A 20,485-nucleotide genomic window follows, 5' to 3' on the forward strand; every position below is an offset into this window, starting at 1 on the left:
GTGAAGTTGCTCAGTCGTGCCTGACTCTTTGCGACCCCATGGATTGCAGCCCACCAGGCTCCTCCGTCCATGGGATTTTCCAGGCAAGAGTACTGGAGTGGGGTGCCATTGCCTTCTCCCTACCTGAGACTACTTATGCCAATTTGGACGAGTCATTTCCTCAACCTGAAGGGGAAACTTAGAAGATTCCTCCTACTCTAGAACTTCTGGTTCTGTGAACAGTTCTCGCCTCAGAATAACATCAAGTGAGAGTCAGCCCTGGTTTTAGAGGCAGCACTGAATAGGGAGTCTGCAGTGCTCCAGGAAGATGGCTGGGAGGTTGCAGCACCGTGGGGCCCTCAGGCCCCTCAGGGGGTGGGCTACAAACCTTCAAGAGACAGGTCTCTACAAGGAAGCTCTGACCTGCTGTCATATCTATTTAAAAAATAAAAATAAAGCATCCAAGGAGAGAAAAGAGAAAATCAATAACAAATGAGACAAACTATAGGACCAAGTATTATGACCTACATAGAAAACTGAAGAATACAGAGAGCGATATGAGGCTATATTGAGTTTTATTTTGAAAAGCATGTAGATTGCCAATGACCAAAGTAATAATCATCTAAATTTTGGCTTATCATCAGTTCTGAGAGTTAAATTCTGGTTTTGTTTGTCCTGCTGAGAAAACAAAATGTTTTCTCAGGACACTTTCAATTTCTTAATTCATTTTTGAAAACAACTTGACCCTACTGAACCTTGAAGTGAAAATTTGAAAACAGTATGTAGAGTCACATAGGCACTATTATTTTACAGCTGGAAAAATGAGGGCTCTGGTGTCTTGTCCAGGGTCCCAGGTAACAATGACAGAAGCAGTGAGAAAATCCTGGACTGTTTTCCAGGATGGTAGCGTAGGGTTTCAGACCTCCTTAATTCAGTAAGGCTATAATCTGCAAGTAATTACTCCCCTGAAAATTAGTCAGATGGCCACTTACAGTGAAATTCCTTCCTGCTAGCGCTTACTGGGTTCCACGCTGGTTCTGGGAGCTGGACTAGAGCCCGTTGCCATGTTCCTTCAAGGATCCTCGGCCCTTTTCACAGAGAAGCCTCCTTCCTTCAGGAGCCGAGCTTTCCACTTCCTGTGTCTAGATCTTCATGGCGGCACAAAACATCAATGTCTCAAGGCAGCATGCCAGCACCCAGTGAACTTGGAAATTCAAGGAGGAGACCAAGTGTTGACTTGTATAGTGTCCACTGGAATACAATGCCTGATTTCCTAGGAAGCCAGTGAGTCACTGAAGGCAGACCCCCTCCAACTCAGACCCACAGGAAGTTTGAACCCAGGGTCACTCAGCCCACAGGGACTGGCTGAGCGGCTGGAAGGTCCGACGGCTGACTGTCCTCTTGTTCAGCAGCACCGTGTAGGACTGCCTGTCGCTGGGGGTGTGGCAGAGCAGGGCATCCAAAGTGTATGCGGTGACCTGGCCACTTCTGTGCAGTTTCTTGTTAAGCTCATCAAACTCGGCCAGGAGAGCGGGCACGTCCTTCACTTTTTCCCTCACTTTGACCAGCTGAAAAAAAGGCAAGAAGAGCGTATAGTTACATCCCTGCAAGACTTCTTCCTTGTTCTTTTTATCCTCCAAGCAGCAGAGATATACATGCCAAAAAAAAGTAGAGTGTGCACTTAAGTGGTAAAAATGAGGATCCTGGGGCAGAGGCAGGAATGACAATAAAGGATCCCACAAGCTTCAGACAACGTTTGGATTAGTACTCAAAAACCATCCCTGATATTTTATAAAAGGTGGAGGTGGGGGTTCAAGTGGCACATACTACACAGTGAAACATACCAGGGAAAGGAGGTCAAGAGCGTGGAGTCAAATGTGTCCAGTTTAACGGTCAGAGTGGGAGGCAGGGCCAGATGATGTAGGGCTTTCTAGCTCATGGTAAGTTTTTTGGAATTATTCTAAAAGCCATCAGAGGGTCCAAACGAGGACATATCTGATGTAGATTTTAAAAGGCTATATGGAGAACTAGAGGTACAAGGATGTGGAGACTAATCCAGGGGTGGCTGGCATCAGGCAGGTGATGGTTTAGACTGAGAAATGTATAGAAAAGATGGAGAAGTAGATGTAAATATTAGAAATCTATTTTGGAGATTAAACTGAAAGGATTTATTGTTGAAGGGGAGAGGGAGGCATCAGAGATAGCTTTCCAGTTTGGGCTTTAGTAACCTGGTGATGGGGGTGGTCACTGTCTGATATGGGGAAGACAGGAGGGTGAGATTTAGGGAGGGAAGACCTAAAGCTGTGTTTCAGGCAAGACTGAGGTGTCTGTGAGACATCCAGGGTCTGAGGCATGGGGGCAAGGTCTAGACCGGGGTGTGAATATTAGCATCGTAAGTATATGAATGGGATTTAAGTCTGTAGAAATGGGTGAACTCAGAATTAGAATGTGAAACTACCTTCTGAACAAAATCACCATTTTATGTACTTTAGTTCTTTTTAATGATATAACAACATTCTTGATATTTAGAACTAGCTCAAAAGCTGCTGGAGTTTTAGGGATCAATTCACTTCTCAAGCAGATCCCCACGTGGCCTCATAGCAACCAGGGGACACACTGAACCAGAGGGTGAGCTTTCTAAGTAAATCAGGCTTAGAGGGGGAAAATCAGAGAAAAACCATCAGTATTTTCCAGTGTGAAGTTTGTCTAGATGCTTTGAAGTAAAGTGGAGTGAAAGTTGCTCAGTCGTGTCCGACTCTCTGTAACCCCATGGACTCTATGGTCCATGGGATTGTAATCTGGGCAGCATATTGATGGGCCAGGTCTAAGGGAACGACTGATTAACGTGAGTGCTAGTGAGAATGCTGAAGTCGTGTCAGTGCTGCACACACATGCACACGATTGTGTACGTTAAGACCAGCTTACCTCTCTAGTTTCCCTGCTTTTCTAAACATATTCCAAAAAGGCTTAGGTAAGTCACAACCCACGAAGAGTGAAGATCTCAGATAGATCTTTACACTTAATCATGACCAGTTAGCTTCTCCACAGGCTCCCTCTGCCAGCCTGCAGCTGGGGGTGAGGGCGGGGACAGGGCTGGGACGGCCGCCGTGTGGCGGAGGGGAGGCCGCTGCCACTGTGCTCTGCTGCCAACCTGCCATCTTGGGTGCCAGCTGGGACCCAGCCAGGACCCAGCTGTACAAGGCCGGGGAAGAGGGAGAAAAACGGGGGGAGGACCAACCAACAGGCCCCTGGATTAGTCAAAATGACATCACCAGTATCATTACCAACAAAGTGATCCCTGCCAATAATTTATGATTTCTTTACCGTCTCTTTCCCCCTTTTAGGTTGTATGACTGCTGCTGCTGTTGGTGCTAAGTCACTTCAGTCGTGTCCGACTCTGTGCGACCCCATAGACGGCAGCCCACCAGGCTCCCCCGTCCCTGGGATTCTCCAGGCAAGAACACTGGAGTGGGTTGCCATTTCCTTCTCCAATGAAAGTGAAAAGCGAAAGTGAAGTCGCTCAGTCGAGTCCGATTCTGCGACCCCATGGACTGCAGCCTACCAGGCTCCTCCGTCTGTGGGATTTTCCAGGCAAGAGTAGCAATGTATAAACTACTAGTTTCAAATGACTTATGATAATTCCTCTTTCTGTACTTAAGCCATACTTTAAAACAAAAGTATGACATTTGTTTCATTTTGCTCTCAGTGTTTAGAAACTGCTTCTTTTTCTTTAATTTTATTGTATAATCTTGCAAAAAGTTGTATGTTCCCTCAGTTGGTTTGCTCAGGAGCTGAGAGAAGCTTTACTCTGGTTTCGTACCTGGCAGGTCTAGCGCCTCTTCTTTCACAGTCCCCAGCTCTTTTGCCAGTTTGCTCTTTATACTAAACCTTAACTACAGAAAAAACCTAATAGTATTTTTATTGGAATGTTACATTATCACGTTAACTTGGGAAGGGCTGACTTTGTGAGCTTGTCTCTTCCTATCTAAACACTTGCCATATCTTTTCACTTGTTTAAGTAGGGGAATTTTGGGGTGTTTTTTTTTGAGGATGAGAGATACTAGAGCCTACTGTTTGCCTGTGGGATGATTCGCAGTGAAGGCGAGCGACAGAGATGATGCTCAGAAGAAGGTGATACCACTTCTGGGCTCATGCCCTGGGCGGGGTCAGAGGGGCTGGGCTCCCAGGCTCTGGAGCGGGGCCTGCAGTCACCACAGCTTCAGGAGGGAAGCCTGAGAGGGGCGTGGGAGAGGGGCAAGGAGGTGTCATTGTGGCAGCAGGTCTCCTCTGATTGCTTCTGTTACCTCTGTGCGACAGGAAGCAAGGTCATCAGCTGAGAGTAAGGAATAGGGAGAAGGAACTGGATGCTTGAGGAGAAAGGAAAAAGAAAACCAAAAAAAGAGCTGACACCCATGAACACAGTGTGGGGAAACGAACAATGCAGAAGAAACGAGTTTTCCTAGAATTTCAGAGGACATGTCGTGTTAGAGGGGAAGTCTTTACATGCACATGTGGAAGTCTTACAGCAGGAACGACAGAGAGGTGGCCGGATTTCCCAGGCTCTGTAAGGAGGCGGCCTGCAGGGTTAAGGCACCAAGTGAGCCTCTGAGAGTGCTCCTGCTCCTTCACCTGAGTCCTGCAGAAACCGCACACTTACCACTTCTTCTGAGAATACATGTCTTTTCACAAATCTTGATAGATTTCCCTCTGTGGCATCCTTTAATATGTCTATTAGAGTTTTCAACATATTTGACTGGATATGGATCATAATCTGAATAAAAAGAAGAAACAAGAGAAACAAAACTGAGTCTGTAATCAGCACTGAGAAATGCACCCTGTGAGAGAAGGAAATGGCAGCCCACTCCAGTGTTCTTGCCTGGAGAATCCCAGGGACGGGGAGCCTGGTGGGCTGCCGTCTATGGGGTCGCACAGAGTCGGACATGACTGAAGTGACTTAGCAGCAGCAGCAGCAGCATGAAACCCTATGCTTTTCATGCTATTTCCACATCATTTGTGTGCACAGGTTCAAAAGTGCTTTGAATGAATGCCACCAGCCAAAAAACATGTTTTCCAATAGCTAATGAGAACACCACAGCTTTGGAACTTGTCACAAGGCAGAAATGGTGAGAACAGGGACCCTGGGGTCTGACACACTTGGGTTGGACCCACACCTGGCTCTGCAGTTACAGCTCAGTGACTCCTGCCAGGTGTTCGATCTTTCAATACCTTTTTTTGTAAAATGAGGAGAATCCCTTTACAGCTCACATTTTGTGTTACTGTGAACATTAAACATCAACACACAGGAGGTCCTCAGTAAACATTACTATTAGTTTCTTCCTCCTGTTTCCTCTGGAGTCAGAGAATATGACAATCAGATAATCTCATAAGACTGGCTCTGGGGCAAAAGATACCTTTACCTTTTTAATTTTTTTGGTTAGGAAATTGCAAGCATAGCGATTGTTCAAGCATAAAGTGGAAGCTGATTAAAGTCTTAATGAGGCCCTCCTATTTATATTATAGTTATCAAACTGGGTACTGTGCTTGGCTTTCAAAATGATACCACTAACTACTTTCCATCATATACAATTAACATACTGGAAAAAAAGAACACATTTCCGCTGTACCCCATTACCAATGTTCATTGGTGTAATTTGAAGAATACAGTAAAGTTGAAAGAAAATGAGAATAATTCAGAATTCACCAACTAATGTTAACCATTGTTTATAATCTCATCTATTATCCTCCAAATCTATTAATTTCTCCAATTCTGCTTTTTGATCAATTATTATGAAATGAATACTTTCTCATAGCATCAGAAAGTTTTAGAAAAAAATAAAACCTCATTTTTTAATGATGAATGCATAGCAATCCATTATATAAATAATGCATCAAATAGAGCAATACCATCTTTATCAATAAATGTTCAGATATTTTAAAAAAATTGTTACTTTCTTAGACTTGATTCCCATAAGTGACATTATAAAATCAAAAGGTATAAACATTTTTAAGGCTCTCTATCTTTAGGAAAGAGATTTTCTGGAAGAGATGTTCCGTTTTTATACAAAACTAGCTAAATTTTCTTACTAGTCCATTTTATTTTCTTACTAGTCCATTTTATAATATTGTATGCTTGCGGAGCATACAGTCAGGATGAGGCGTTATTTTTGGTTCTACGGAACAGAATGAAATGACCTCAAGTAGCCAGCTCCAAAGGACCTGATCTAAGTTCAGTGTTCAGAACACAGGCAGAATTCTTCGTCAGGAGAGAACACTCCAGGGGTTTCTCAGAGTCAGGTGGAAGCACTGCCTTTAGTCCAGACTGTATTTTCAAGGATCTTTGTACAACCAGCAGCGTGGGAAGACAGACAGTATTTAATGCAAAGCTGAGGGCAGGTACACTTACTGCCCATTTTAAAAGATTTGAGTTTTCCAAGTTCATGGTTCCTCTCTTAAAACATAAACCCCTGTGTGTGCAAGAGACGTATGGACCTCTTCATGTTGCTCTGTGGGAACTGGGCTCAAGAAACTGCAGCAAAAATGCTCATCCTCTGGCCGCTGCTCTTGCTGTGAGTAGTAAACCATCCTTCATCTCTTGGTGTCTCGTGTTCTCTACCAGCATCTGGGAAACTGTGGCAGGTTGACTTACTAGCTTGGAAGTGGAGTAAAATCTCCAAGTCTTAATAGTTCTTAAACAGTTTTGTTAATAAAAACCAATCCCAATTTGGTTAGCAGTGGTCTGTCATGTGAAAGGCAAAGACAAGTCTATCTTGTTGATACTACATCTGCAGTGCCTGGCACCGAGCAAACCCTCAATGAGAAATGAGAAAGGGAGTGTAGGTCCCCGAGCAATTTGCAAGGGTAAACCTCCTGGAGCTCATGCTAGATACTTATCAATGATATGCATCTGGAAGATTTCAGCTGTTCTTTCCCAGGTTCTCTCTTGCCTCCAGCAGCTACCTCTGATTCAACAGGGATTTCAAGAGTGAGGTTCAGTACCTTGAACTGTATTGATGAAGGGCAACATAGATGAGGCAGTTACTGATGAAAGGCAGAGAGAAAATTTAGAGCTAGAAGCTTGTCTCAAACTGAAGTCTCAGGGTACCATTAGAAAAGCTAAATCAGGGTACAGTGCTTTGCTTTCATCTTATAGATTTCAAACAAAGGGCTAGGAAAATTGAATTAGCAAGGAGCAGGGGGAATTTTGGTTAAGTAAAACTACTCCTAGAACAGTTCCCGCCCCTCTGATTTTCTGAGACCTCAAGAAATGTTAACAAGTTTAACATTTAACATTTAACAATGTTAACACTGGACACCTTTGACCAAAAAAGGGAACAGAAGTCCTGAACATGCAGAAATTTGCATTTCTTTTTTCAAGTTTGCTATATTTGAAGTAGAACAGCATAGTGTGGTAGAGATTGCTAATTTTCTAACCAGTATCCATTTTCCTTTTTTTTGGTAACTGATGCCGTCATGTATAGAACTCAAAACTGTATCTCTCAGGTTTGTGTGCGACTAGATGTGACCATGGGATTAAGCTCCTGCTAGTAACATGTTAGTACAAGTTGTTGGGTGAGACATTTGGGAAAGCATTCTTTTTTCTTTTTGGAGGATAACTGCTTTACAATAAGGGACCAACTTCCCTGTCCTCCTGCATTCTCCTACTTCTTGCTGGGATAGATGCAATGGATGGAAGTCATGTGCTTAGGATGGTGGTGTGGAAATACACAAAGAGGCCAGGTCCCTGATGACATTATGGAATGTCATACCAGACCGACAGCGACCACCTCTGGTTTTCTACTTGGAAGAAAAGGAAAGCCTCTTATTTGTATAGACTTTTGTTACCTTTAGAGTCTGCCTTGCTTCCAATCAAATGTGATTCTTAAGCATATTAAGTGAGATGATGCCACAAAGGGTTTTATAAGAAATTATAATAGGTCCTGCCTCCTTTCCTACTTGGGCAGCCTAGGAGACTTCCCACCTGAGCTAGGACTTTAGGGTGGCCTTCGTGAGCAGAGAAACAAACATTAAAACATTCACTTGGGTTAGATAAATGATAAAAGCAGTGAAACTGACCCCTTGGAAATTCCCCTGCAGAGTAATTCAGTTCCAAAATGGATGTAGATTTCTACAGAAATGATTAGAATTCAAATAAAATTGGTGGAAAACTCCCCTTTGTTGGCCTCTGCTATTTTCAGACATATTTGGAAGGGAAAAGCAGTCCTCTGACATTGAGCAGCAACGCTCCAGAGGGGGCTATGGTTCTTTTGGGATCGTTGAGTTTAAATTCAGACGGAAGGTCAGGGTTAGCACGCATGTGCCTCGGTGAGATCACGTGCTCCGTCAGTTCTGTGTGAAACGAGCACGAGCTGGGAAATGGGAAACCAGGTCCTCTGGGCTGCATCAGCAGCAGGAGCAATTTCAATGAAAAGAAAATTAGGTTGAGGAGGAAGAATTAAGTAAGTTCAAATTCCAACTGGCAGCAAGAAAAGATTTTAGTCTAAGGCATGAATTTTTAAAGATCAGGAAAAAAAAAAAACAACATCATTTATTTCTGCTGATACTCACTGAACAGACTCTCTGTTCAGCCTACTTGTCAGGTTTCCATTTCTGAATAATTAACAAATCGCCCTTATGGATTCTAAGTAGATGACTCAGCCTTGGAGAAGCTAGGGCCAAATAAATTATTTTTTAAAGACCTGTTCTAATAGCTGCCGCTGCTGCTGCTGCTAAGTCACTTCAGTCGTGTCCGACTCTGTCCGACCCAATAGACGGCAGCCTACCAGGCTCCCCCGTCCCTGGGATTCTCCAGGCAAGAACACTGGAGTGGGGTGCCATTGCCTTCTCCGTGCTCTAATACCAGAGACCCAAAATCTGAAAGATTCCTAAACATGAGAATGGCAACCATCTCTTTTCACCATCCCCAAGAAGAGGAAGCAGGCTTATATTGAAATAGGAGAAATTTACAAAGGACATTTGGAAGAATTGCCTGAGTGACAATTTTTAAACAAGAAAACTCTCTAAGTGTCTGGACAGTGGATAATACCATGACCCAGTTCATGGAGGGGATGATTCATTTTCAAGATCAATTCAAGGTTTCTTGGCGCATTTATTGGCTGTCTCCCCTGCCCGCTAGCTCCCCCAGGAGGAGCTGCTGGGCTGCCCTGGCTCACGATCGCACTCCCTACCATGCTCTGGATTTCTCTTCCAACTGAGATGGACACTTTAGCTCTTGGCAGACTTGTGTTTTATTTCTACCACGCCTTTCTCATTTGGGGGAAAAAAACCATTACTAGAGTCTCCTAGCAACTGTGAGAGTGAGCCAACGATTGAACAGATGAGGAATGTAAATTCAAGGACATGGAATGTATGTACCAACAGCAGATTTCATTTTTTAAAATCCAGTCCTGTGTTCCCTTCCTTATGCAGGAGGAGCAGTTAGCTCCAATCCTAGATAAAAGGCACACAGTGCTAATCTCTGTAGGTCTGGAGTGGTGGGGAAACCCTAGGCTTTGTAGTCAAACAGATTTGTTTAATTAGCTGCAAGAAGAACGTAGGTAACGTCCTTACCCTTTGAATCTTCATTTTCCACATGTATAATATGGAGGAATACTGTTCTAACAACGTTCTATAAAGTAAACCAATAGATGTAAGTACCTAGCATGGTACCTTAGCTAAAATAAACGAAAATTCTGCCAAGCTCACTCCCATTTCTCACCAACCCTTAATGATCTCCCCACACTAACTTCAACTCTAGGAAAGGCTACTAACAATCCACGTAAACCTTCTCTCTCACACTGTCCTGGGTTTCTTTCCCACCTGATGCTGTGAACCACCTGGAGTCCTAGCAGTTCTGTGGCTCTCCAGTCATGAGATGAGTGCATCTGCAGCGCAGGCACTCTCTCTCAGAAGCAGATATTTACTTAGAGACTGAGAGCCATTCACATCTGGTAGTAAGCAGAGAAGGAAAAAAAAAATCACATATATGTCTGCTGAAAGATCTGGCTTCCTAGTCTGTTGCACTTATTGGCTCAAATGACCTGGGATTCTGGACTCTGGACCTTGCCATCTTGGACTCCCAGATCTGCTTCAGCCGAGAGCTTCACAGTCTGGCCCACAGTTTCTGCTCCGGTGCCCTGTCTTGGGCCAGGGCCTGCCTGCAGGAGGTGACGGCACGTCGGGCTGTCAGCACCCTTAGGCTTCAACACCCTGCTGCTATTCCTTCCTTGCCTTTTCCTGACGCTTCTTCTGCTTCACCACTGATGCCTTGTAAACTCATTTCTGGGACCTCTTTCTCCCTTTCTTATGACGTTCATCAGTTTATATCAGATCCATTACCAGGTTTTACAGATGAGCTCTTAACTGAGCACTGACACTCATCCCTGCTCGGGGCTCATGCCCTTTGCCAACCACAAGATCTCTGTTAGGGTATTTTTCTAATATTTAGTCTCTTCCCTTCTAAACCCACCTCTCTCTTTTTTCCAGGCAGGTTCTCTGCTATCACTGTCTCCATCTTTCTGGTTCCCTAGGTTCATCTTTCCCTCCTGTGTAAGCATTCTGAAAAGTAAATATGAGGTCAGATATATGGTCTTCTTATCTCAGACTTCTTGCTGGAACTTGTTACCCAAAATTTACCATAAAGGCTTATCTAGTCCTTTTCTTGAAAGTCATCTGGGCATGGGTCTGGGGGTGACATTTGAGGGTAATTATGAGCAGAACTAAAAGCATGGAAGCTTGGAGTTCTGCCCAATTCCTATTCATAGGTCCTAGGATTTATTGCAAATAAATAATCCTTTTTATTTAACATATGTCATTTTAAACAAATACTACTGGTATTAGCAAACATCACTGAACACTGACTACATGCCATGCACTAACTGTGCTGTGCTAATTACTTTATATGCATTATTTATTCAATTCTCATAATGAAAGAAGGTATTATTACTAGTGTTATTTCAGACAAAAGGAAAAATGGGATTCATAGAGGTTAAGTACCTTTGACTAAGGAATCAGAGCTAGGAGAACTAACTAACTTGCAAACTAGAACCCTCAACAAAATTAATCTCCCAACAGAGAATGCCCTTCCCTCCACCCCTCCAGCCCACAGCCCTGTCCTCCTTCCCAATCTACTCAGCACCTCTCTCCTCCCCAGGCTTTAGCTCCTGCTGGCTGGCCCTTCCTTCCCCAGCCTGGAACACCACTCTGGCTAGGACCTGCTATCCCAGCTCATGGCATCTTGGTGTTCACACATTTCTGCTCTTCTGACAATGTTTTCCTCATCTTGGTCCCTTGATGTTTCAGGAGACTGTAAGTTCTAGGGGCTCTCTTTTCAACTCCCCACAACACAAACGTAGTCAGCATATGAGCAGGGCCTCAGCAGGGCCTCGCTGAGTGGGTGCTGTGTGTGTCTTTAACGGCAGGAGAGTCTCTTAGTCTTTTCATTGCCCCAAGAAGGTGAGGATGACTCACTGGGTAGACAGGCCACGGCAGGCTGGCAAAGTAAGAATGAGGACAGCGAGCATTTATTGTTTACCATGTTAGACACCACTTTATGCACTGTGGATATGCTGGCTCCATGAGCCGGGTACCATGGATAGGAGGTAGTCGCACGCAGGCTTTTCTTAGAGTCTCAGTGAAGAGACCGCAGAGCCCATCCCCCGTCTCTCTAAATCGACAGCCTTCTGTAGTCCTGTGTTACACCTGAAGCATTTAGCCAGCTCTTCTGATGAGCATGTCTGTGTTTCCCACCTATTTCTAAACCCCCGGAAGCTCGTGCTGACTCCTTTCACAGGGCTCTACTATAACTTTCACACGGTGATTGACAAATGAACAGAATGAATAAAGACCTTGGGAGATCAAAAGTCATTTGTTGTACACAGACCCCCCCCCCGCCCAAAAAAAAAAAACCCTTTTATTACATTTCAAGCCTTACTTTAACCATAAAGAAGTTACTTACATTTAAATTAGTGCAGATTATGCTTTCTGGGTTCATGATTTGAGAAAAAATGGATATAGCTTTTGCCACCTGGTTCTAGAAGGAAGAAAAACAAGTCAGACCCTCAAGTCATATAAACATTACTCTGCTGTAATAAAGATGATTTAAAGATGTCAAGATAGTCCTATCCATGGTGCCCCAGGGTTCTGAAGTCCACAGAGAAAAGAATGTTTTCTAGTAATCAAAAATGAACATTCTGTAAAATGTTTCCTACTGTGGCATATTTCTTAATGTTTTAACAACCTGCTTGACTTCCACTTTTTAGGATGGAGGCATAAAGTTGGCATGTCCCCTCTCTCATTGGAATGAGCTCTCAAAAAAAAAAAAAAGCAACTTTGAGAAATAGAAATGCAAACCCATTTTTAGCCTAATTAGAACATAGCAGAAACCTCAAACCAAAGAAGAAGTTTGCATTGCCAAAAACATTGGAGCTGGAGCTTGGGTGAGCTCTGGACGGAGCAGTAAGAGGAGGACATGGCTGCATTGCCCAGAAGAAGTGCAGAGTTGTCCTCAAAAGTGGGGGCACAGCCGGAAGTACTCACTTTCTCTTTACAATGGTGGTAGGAGAGTTTAGGACTAGTAACGACGTCTCTGGATCCTTTTGATGGCAGATGTGAGGCTAATTAAGAATTTACACAGATCAATGGAATAAGATAGAAAACTCAGAAATAAACCCATGCACCTGTAGGTACCTTATTTTTGACAAAGGAGACAAGAATATACAATGGGGCAAAGTCAGCCTCTTCAGTAAATGGTGCTGGGAAAACTAGACAGCTATGTGTAAAAGAATGAAATTAGAACACTTCCTGACACCATACACAAAGATAAACTCAAAATGGATTAAAGACCTAAATGTAAGACCAGAAACTATAAAACTCTTAGAGGAAAACATAGGCAGGACACTCGATGACATAAATCACAGCAAGATCCTCTATGACCCGCCTCCTAGAGTAATGGAAATAAAAACAAAAGTAAACAAGTGGGACCTGATTAAACATGAAAGCTTTTGCACAGCAAAGGAAACTATAAGCAAGGTGAAAAGACAGCCCTCCGAATGGGAGAAAATAATAGCAAATGAAACAACTGACAAAGGATTAATTTCCAAAATATACAAGCAGCTCATACAACTCAATACCAGAAAAACAAACAACCCAATCAAAAAGTGGGAAAAAGATTTAAACAGATGTTTCTCCAAAGAAGACATACAGATGGCTAACAAACACATGAAAAGATGCTCAACATCGCTCATTATTAGAGAAATGCAAATCAAAATTACAATGAGATATCACCTCACATGGGTCACAATGGCCCTCATCAAAAAGTTTACAAATAAGAAATGCTGGAGAGGGTGTGGAGAAAAGGGAACACTCTTGCACTGTCGGTGGGAATCTAAATTGATATAGCCACTATGGAAGATGGTATGCTACTGCTACTGCTAAGTCGCTTCAGTCGTGTCTGACTCTGTGCAACCCCATAGACGGCAGCCCACCAGGCTCCCCCGTCCCTGGGCTTCTCCAGGCAAGAACACTGGAGTGGGTTGCCATTTCCTTCTCCAATGTATGAAAGTGAAAAGTCAAAGTGAAGTCGCTCAGTCATGTCCGACTCTTAGCAACCCCATGGACTGCAGCCCACCAGGCTCCTCAGTCTGTGGGATTTTCCAGACAAGAGTACTGGAGTGGGTTGCCATTGCCTTCTCCATGGAAGATGGTATGGAGATTCCTTAAAAAACTAGCAATAAAACCACCATATGACCCAGCAATCCCACTCCTGGGGATATACCCTGAGGAAACCAAAATTGAAAGAGACACATGTATCCCATTGTTCACTGCAGCACTATTTGCAATAGCTAGAACATGGAAGCAACCTAGATGTCCATCAACAGATGAACGGATAAAGAAGTTGTATAGATACACAATGGAATATTACTCAGCCATAAAAAGGAACCCATTTGAGTCAGTTCTAATGAGGTGAATGAACCTAGAACCTATTATACAGAGTAAGTCAGAAAGATAAATATCATAGTCTAACACATATATATGGAATCTAGAAAAATGGTACTGAAGAATTTACTTACAGGGCAACAATGGAGAAACAGACATAGAGATAGACTTATGGACATGGGGAGAGGGGAGGAGAGAGTGAGATGCAGGGAAAGAGTAACATGGAAACTTACACTACCATATATAAAATAGGTAACCAACGGGAATTTGCTGTATGGCTCAGGAAACTCAAACGGGGGCTCTGTATTAACCTAGAGGGGTGGGATGGGGCGGGAGATGGGAGGAAGCTTCAAAAGGGAGGGGATTTATGTATATCTACGGCTGATTCATGTTGAGGTTTCACAGAAAACAGCAAAATTCTGTAAAGCAATTATCCTTCAATAAAAAATAGACTAATTTTAAAAAATAAAGTAAAAAAAAAAAAAGAAAAAGAATTTACACAGATCACCCATATTAGCAGGAAACGGCATGTCACTTCCAGCAGCAGTAGGGAAGAGACTTTCCATTCAGAGTCACCTCCATGCCTATTCCCATTGGCCAGGCAGAAACAAAGCCAGTATAGAAACAAAGCCAGTATAGAAAACTCCACACATAAAGAAAACGCCTGCTACCCAAGACCACGGCAGCATGGCTCAGGTTTCTTCTGACATGAGTCTTCCAAAGATGTCTGATCTAAGAGAAACGTTTGTTCTTCAATGATGAATAACCAAAAAGGAACCAGCATGTGATCTATCTATAGACAATATGAGGGGGGAAAAGAAAGAAAGGATTACAGCAACAAAAAGAAAAAGAAAAGAACAGATGAAGAAATCCCAATGAAAACATGTTTCCATGGATATAAAGGTCAAAAATGAGAAAAATGAACAAGATCAGGTCACTCAGAAGTGGAAAAAAAAAATCAGGCAGGCCTCAGATTTCTCCATGGCAACATTCCACTCTAGAAGAGAGAACAATGCCAAAGAAAACCTCCAGGAAAGGAAATATCACTTCACAATTTTATATCTGACAAAACTGTAGTTTAGGTACAACAAAAAAACCAAAAAAAAAAAAAAAAGACAAATAACTTTAAATACCAGGAACTCAAGGCATAGTGTTCCCCTGAAGAATTTATTAGAAGACACACTATGGACAGCCTTGGATTTAAAACTGTTCTCTGAGCACATTACATAGCAAATGAATCATCTGAATTTTAAACTTTAATTACTTGAGAAAGTTCTCCGAGTGCAGCCTCCCTCACTGATTTTCCACAGGATTCCCCCTAGTCCCATGTGAACAGCAGCACATGTTAGGCCCTCAGCTGTAAATGAAAATGCTCTCTGGAGGCAGAGGTATGGATGCAGGTTGCCATGGCACCAAAGGCACTGGTCTCCTTATGGGGACTTTTTTCTATGAGAGTCAGAGGGATAAAGAAATAAAAGCAGGAACACCTGAGAGTAGCCAAGCTTGCCTACCCCCAGTTCATTTGTGTGTACCCCACAGCCTCACCTGGTTCAGAGCTAATGCCACTGCAAAACAGGATGCTCTCCTGGGGAGGATTTCTCCTTTGATTAGGGCTTCTTCTCTTAATGTGGTACAGATTTGAAAAGATTCAGGGCTATTCTGGGAAGACAGGATTGTTCAATAAATAAACGTTGCAAACCTTTAAGTTTAGTAAGTTGATTAGTGGTGCTCAGTGTTCCCGATTTCCTTTTGGAAGAACTTCCTGGAGCCTCTGAAGCCACTTAAAAGACTGAGCTCCATATCAAGCTCTCCGTTTACTATTTGTAAACAGGCTCAGTTAGCTACACATTAGCAGTTCAAATCTAAATGAACTCCATTTTTAGCTCTTTGCCAGTTTCTCTGATTGGGGGCTGCTCTCCCAGCAAACATTCGGATTACTTTTCATCCAGGCAGGCTGGTTTTCAGACACAGGTACCAGAGCAGACAAGCGTGAAGAGTCAGCCTGCTTCAGCCACGTTAGAGGACAGAGTAAAGCTCAGCATCACACAGAACTTTTCCCGAGGAGGTTTCCAATCCAAAAATAACCATCTTAAGTCAAATGTTTGGAAACATGAAAACTTTTTTGAATGTAAATCATGAAAGAATCCCAAGAAAACAGAACCCAAACAACCTAACAACATAAGCGATACACAAACTAGCGGGCAGCAGCGGCGAGACAATCCTCTTCCTTCGTGTTGTGGGTGGGTGAGGCTTACGACAGCAGCGTCAGCTCTGTGCCGACGTGTGTGTGCCATGATGTGATTCACAACTCAAACCCTAAAGGAACACCTGAATTTAAAGAGAGAGGAGAGCTCCCAGGATTGACTTGCAGTCTGCAATGGCTGACCAGTGTTTCAACTCGTCTCCCCACTGAATGAAATGAGGTTATTCTTGGAAAAGTCCTCTGGCCCTTCATAAGCAGTAGAGTTCAGTTCTCTTCACTTCAGTACATACTCAGGGAGGCATCTCAGAGAAGGGCAGGAAGCTGGGTGTCACAGTGCTGAGGAAGTGATGCTCAAGTGTGTGTTGCACTGGCCTCTGATTCACAGATCATAAAGTTGTGGAGTTGGAAAGGATCGTCTAACAATCTGGCAGTCAGCAAACTATGACCCTGGGGCCAAAGCCAGCTATGGCTAAGACTGGCTCTTACGTTTTTTTAAAAGGTTTGTAAAACTAAGGATGATGATGTGACAGAGACCATTAAGTGGCAGAGCCCCAAAGTCTAAAATATTAACTATCTGGCCTTTTAAAGAAAAAGCTTGCTGACTCCTGAATCCAAACACTTCATTTCACAAATGAGGTAAGTAATTTCAAAACCAGTTCTTGCTAAAGTTGAGACTAGAGTTCACGATGTTCAGTTTCCAGGTTGGTTTCTTTTCCCTGAAACCAGCTGCCCCTCTTGCTTTGGAAAGTTGATACTGCTTTATTTTTCAGGGAATTTTTCAATACCCATATTCTGCCTTGCTTAGTGTTCCTTCATTTTCAGTATAAGGAGTTTTTGTTTAAAACAGCAAGAATGTGTACAATAATGCACAGAACCTGGGTCACTGTAGTATTTCAGTTACCATTTGTGCATTCAATAAGTAATAAAGAAATAGTCTATGTGCTAGAAACAATCCTGATATAGTGATGAGAATAGGGATCTATGTCATGCTCTCTATTATCAAAGAATTTATTTTAATGTCACATACATTTATTAAAGATCAGCTGTGAACCAGACACTGTTCGGTGCTGGCTATATGGTGCTTCAGGGCGTCTACCCTCTACAGGGGGATGAACTGTGCGTCTACTTGGTGTATCAGGCAGTGTTACGAGTGCCATGTCTGTGACTACAAACAGAGCACAATCAAGGGATACCACAAGAGCTAGACGTCACTTCCAACTTAGTGATCACAGAAGAATTCACAGATGAGGAAGAAGCAGCCCTTGAGTTATCCCTGAAGGATGCCAAGACTTCCAGGGGAGAGGGCCAGACACGACTGGCCTGGTGATGTCCAGTGTGAGCAAGAGGACCGACTCTCCAGCAGAGCTTGAACCCAGCACACTGCTTCTTGCTCTCATTATCTACACAAATGCCAGAGAAGACTGAAAGGTGATAAAATTGCTTTTCCCATGATAGGACTGTCTGGCATGGCTAACTTGGTTTTTCTAAAAATGAACATATTTAAAATGGAAATATCTGCACCAGATGGAAAACAGACTTCAGAGGAACTGAATTTTATTTGTAGAGGGGGAAGAAAAAATTAAATCCTCTGTCAAACACAACCCAAAATGCTCTAAAAGTTTAGGGAAGACAGTCTTACCAGTTTGTAGCAAATTGCAAAAGCAAGGACATAGGTATCTTTGTTGAACTTCAGATCTTGGTTTTTCATCTCAATCAGTACTTCCAATGCACCTGCCAAGAGCCAGGAGTGGACCGCCAGTGTTAAATGCATTAAGTAAGTTCAGAGTCCTCTACTTTGACTCCCAGAGTTCAATCTGTTTAGCCCCATGTATTGAAAAGTATGCTTCAGCACAATAAAAACTTTCAAAGTCATTTAATAGTTAACTAAATTGTAAAATAAATTATCAAATTATACAGGAAGAACTATTATTTTAAACCTATTTTCACTGCAGCATAAGTAAAAACCGGGGTGTTTAAGTCATGACATGATGCAGCATGGTAGCCGCATTTAAAGAATGGGGTCTCCATAATTCAGCCACTTATCAGGAATATAAGGGTCATTTTTACATGGCCTATTGTTTATCCTAATTGCTTTACCTGCAAAGACAGAATTTTTCAGCAAACATAAATTGTGATACTTACTTCTATATTTGCCTTTGATAAATAACATATCCATCAAAATATTGAATGATGTGGAGTCTGAGAAGAAACCTTGTAAATGCTATTGAAGAAAAACAATACAGTTTGGTTAAAAGTTAAAATTATTAAGAGAATACTTACACTGCATCTTCTCTGTCTAGGACTTGCTTTTGTACAAACTTCATTTAGCAAAAAAATTTAAGTACTGCCCACTCTTTGGGCATCATGCCTTTGGCAGTGGGCACAGTGAACAAGAGGCAAGAGACATGGCAAGAGATCTCCAGGTTTCAGAAATGCAGTGAAGAACGTCTTTATGTAGCGTGGCTCTGCCAAGCTTAGAGGAAAAGAACCAGGCTGATCAACCCTGGTGGGGATGGTCCTGGAACCTGGGTGGCAGCATATTAACGTGAAATGGCAGCTGGAAGTGTGCTTGAGGACAGAGGCAGGACAGGCTTGCACAACTATCATCCTCTTTTGGCAAACAGTACAGAGTTGATTATTTACTTTATGAAATACTTCACTGAGACAGTGGTTCTCAGCATTTTTAATGCCATGATAATGTGACACATGCTATTCAAATACACCATTAAATGTCCTGTGCCAGTCTGTTATTTTTTGAGAACCAATTAGCCAGACCCTATTCTAGGCACTGAGACTAAAGAAATGATGGACAAGAAAAAGACCCTGCCCTAAACTCTAGGAGGGCTTATTGTCTACGGGGGCTTACATCCTGGGAGAGGAGACAATGAACAAGTGAATAAAACAAGCAAAAAATTAAAAATAAAATTCCAGGTTATCAGTAGAGGCCATGAAGAACAATGGAACAGGATAAGGGACAGAAAAGATGAGAAGTGGTCAGGGAAGGCTCTCTGAGACAAGGAGACCTCAATGAAGTGATGCTATATAGAGCATTCCAGGCTGAGGCCATGGGCCTGACATGTCTGAGAAAGAACAGAAGGTCCAGAGTGCAGTGAGCAAGGCGGAGAGGGGCAGGACCTGAAATACCACGAAGGGCCCCTGAGGACATGGTCAGGGCTCTGAGTTCTATGATAAGTGGGGTGGGAAGTCACCAGAGCAGCCCTGTCCATACGGAGAAAGCAAGTCTCAAGTGTGAGCCATGTATGTGACTCTAAATTTTCAAGTACTTTCATTTAAAAAAGTAAAAATAAAGATATGAAATCAGATTTAATAATGTTATTTAACCCACTAAATCCAAAACTGCAACATGTAATCAATACAAAACATTATTAGTGAGATACTTTCCATTCTCCTTTTTATGTCATTCTCCATTTTATGTCATAATGGATTTAAAATCCAACATGTACTTTATACTGCAGCACATGTATGTCTGAACTACCCACAGTCCAAGGGCTCTGTGTACATGGGTACCTGTGGGTCGTGGCTACCTCCCTGGCAGCACTGCAGGGTTCTGGGCGGAGAACATAAGGCAGGTGGAAGCAGGATTAGGCTTTATGGCATGTGACTCAGATTCAGTTAATTCTACTGCTCTAGGAAGCTTAGGAGAAGGCAATGGCACCCCACTCCAATACTCTTGCCTGGAAAATCCCATGGGCAGAGGAGCCTGGTGGGCTGCAGTCCATGGGGTCTCTAAGAGCCAGACACGACTGAGCGACTTCACTTTCACTTTTCGCTTTTGTGCGCTGGAGAAGGAAATGGCAACCCACTCTGGTGTTCTTGCCTGGAGAATCCCAGGGACGGGGGAGCCTGGTGGGCTGCCGTCTATGGGGTCACACAGAATCAGACATGACTGAAGCGACTTAGCAGCAGCAGCAGGTAGGTTAAAAAAAAAAACACTTTACTCCCATTTTCTTTTGGTTTCATTGTTATACTCATGGCTCTGATTTATTACAGTGAAACTTTGCTTTAATTTTAATAACAACAGTAACATATGCTTATTATAAAAGTCAAATAATATAAAATATATAAAGTAAAAAGTGAGGATTTCATCTAATTCTTCCCCCGAAAACAGTTTAATGTATATCCATCTAAAATTTTAAAACATATACACTATAATGTAAATATGGTATGTATATTTATCCTTTTAGGAAAAAATAGGTTCAAACTAATCCATACTGTTCTGAAGCCACCTCTTCTCAGCTTAGTAATATATTATGGTCATCTTTTTAATACCTTTTAATACCTTAGAGACAAGCTAAGAGTTAACATTCCTCCATGGATAGCAACTTTATATGAAAAAAAGTGAGAGGCAAA

At 42.7% G+C, this 20,485-nt stretch overlaps 1 protein-coding gene across 4 annotated transcripts in view; it reads right to left on the reverse strand.

Moving 5' to 3' along the window:
* Positions 1-537: 537 nt before the first annotated feature.
* The window catches only part of PTCD2 (pentatricopeptide repeat domain 2), a 302,620-nt gene continuing 282,672 nt past the window's right edge, over positions 538-20,485 (reverse strand). The window contains exons 5-11 of one of the 4 annotated variants that reach the window (XM_061393308.1): positions 18,257-18,335; positions 17,754-17,845; positions 15,457-15,570; positions 11,933-12,007; positions 11,190-11,467; positions 10,445-10,533; positions 4,665-4,750 (exon numbers count right to left, since the gene is read on the reverse strand). In XM_061393308.1, coding sequence (XP_061249292.1) covers positions 11,387-11,467; positions 11,933-12,007; positions 15,457-15,570; positions 17,754-17,845; positions 18,257-18,335 — 441 coding nt within the window. In that variant the 3' untranslated portion in view covers positions 4,665-4,750; positions 10,445-10,533; positions 11,190-11,386. Of the gene's footprint in view, positions 1,548-4,636; positions 4,751-10,444; positions 11,468-11,932; positions 12,008-15,456; positions 15,571-17,753; positions 17,846-18,256; positions 18,336-20,485 lie in introns of those variants that run through there. The other 3 variants (XM_061393309.1, XM_061393307.1, XM_061393311.1) reach the window with 3 other exon arrangements.

The sequence above is a fragment of the Bos javanicus genome, chromosome 20 (genome assembly GCF_032452875.1).
Source record: "Bos javanicus breed banteng chromosome 20, ARS-OSU_banteng_1.0, whole genome shotgun sequence".
NCBI lineage: Eukaryota > Metazoa > Chordata > Mammalia > Artiodactyla > Bovidae > Bos > Bos javanicus.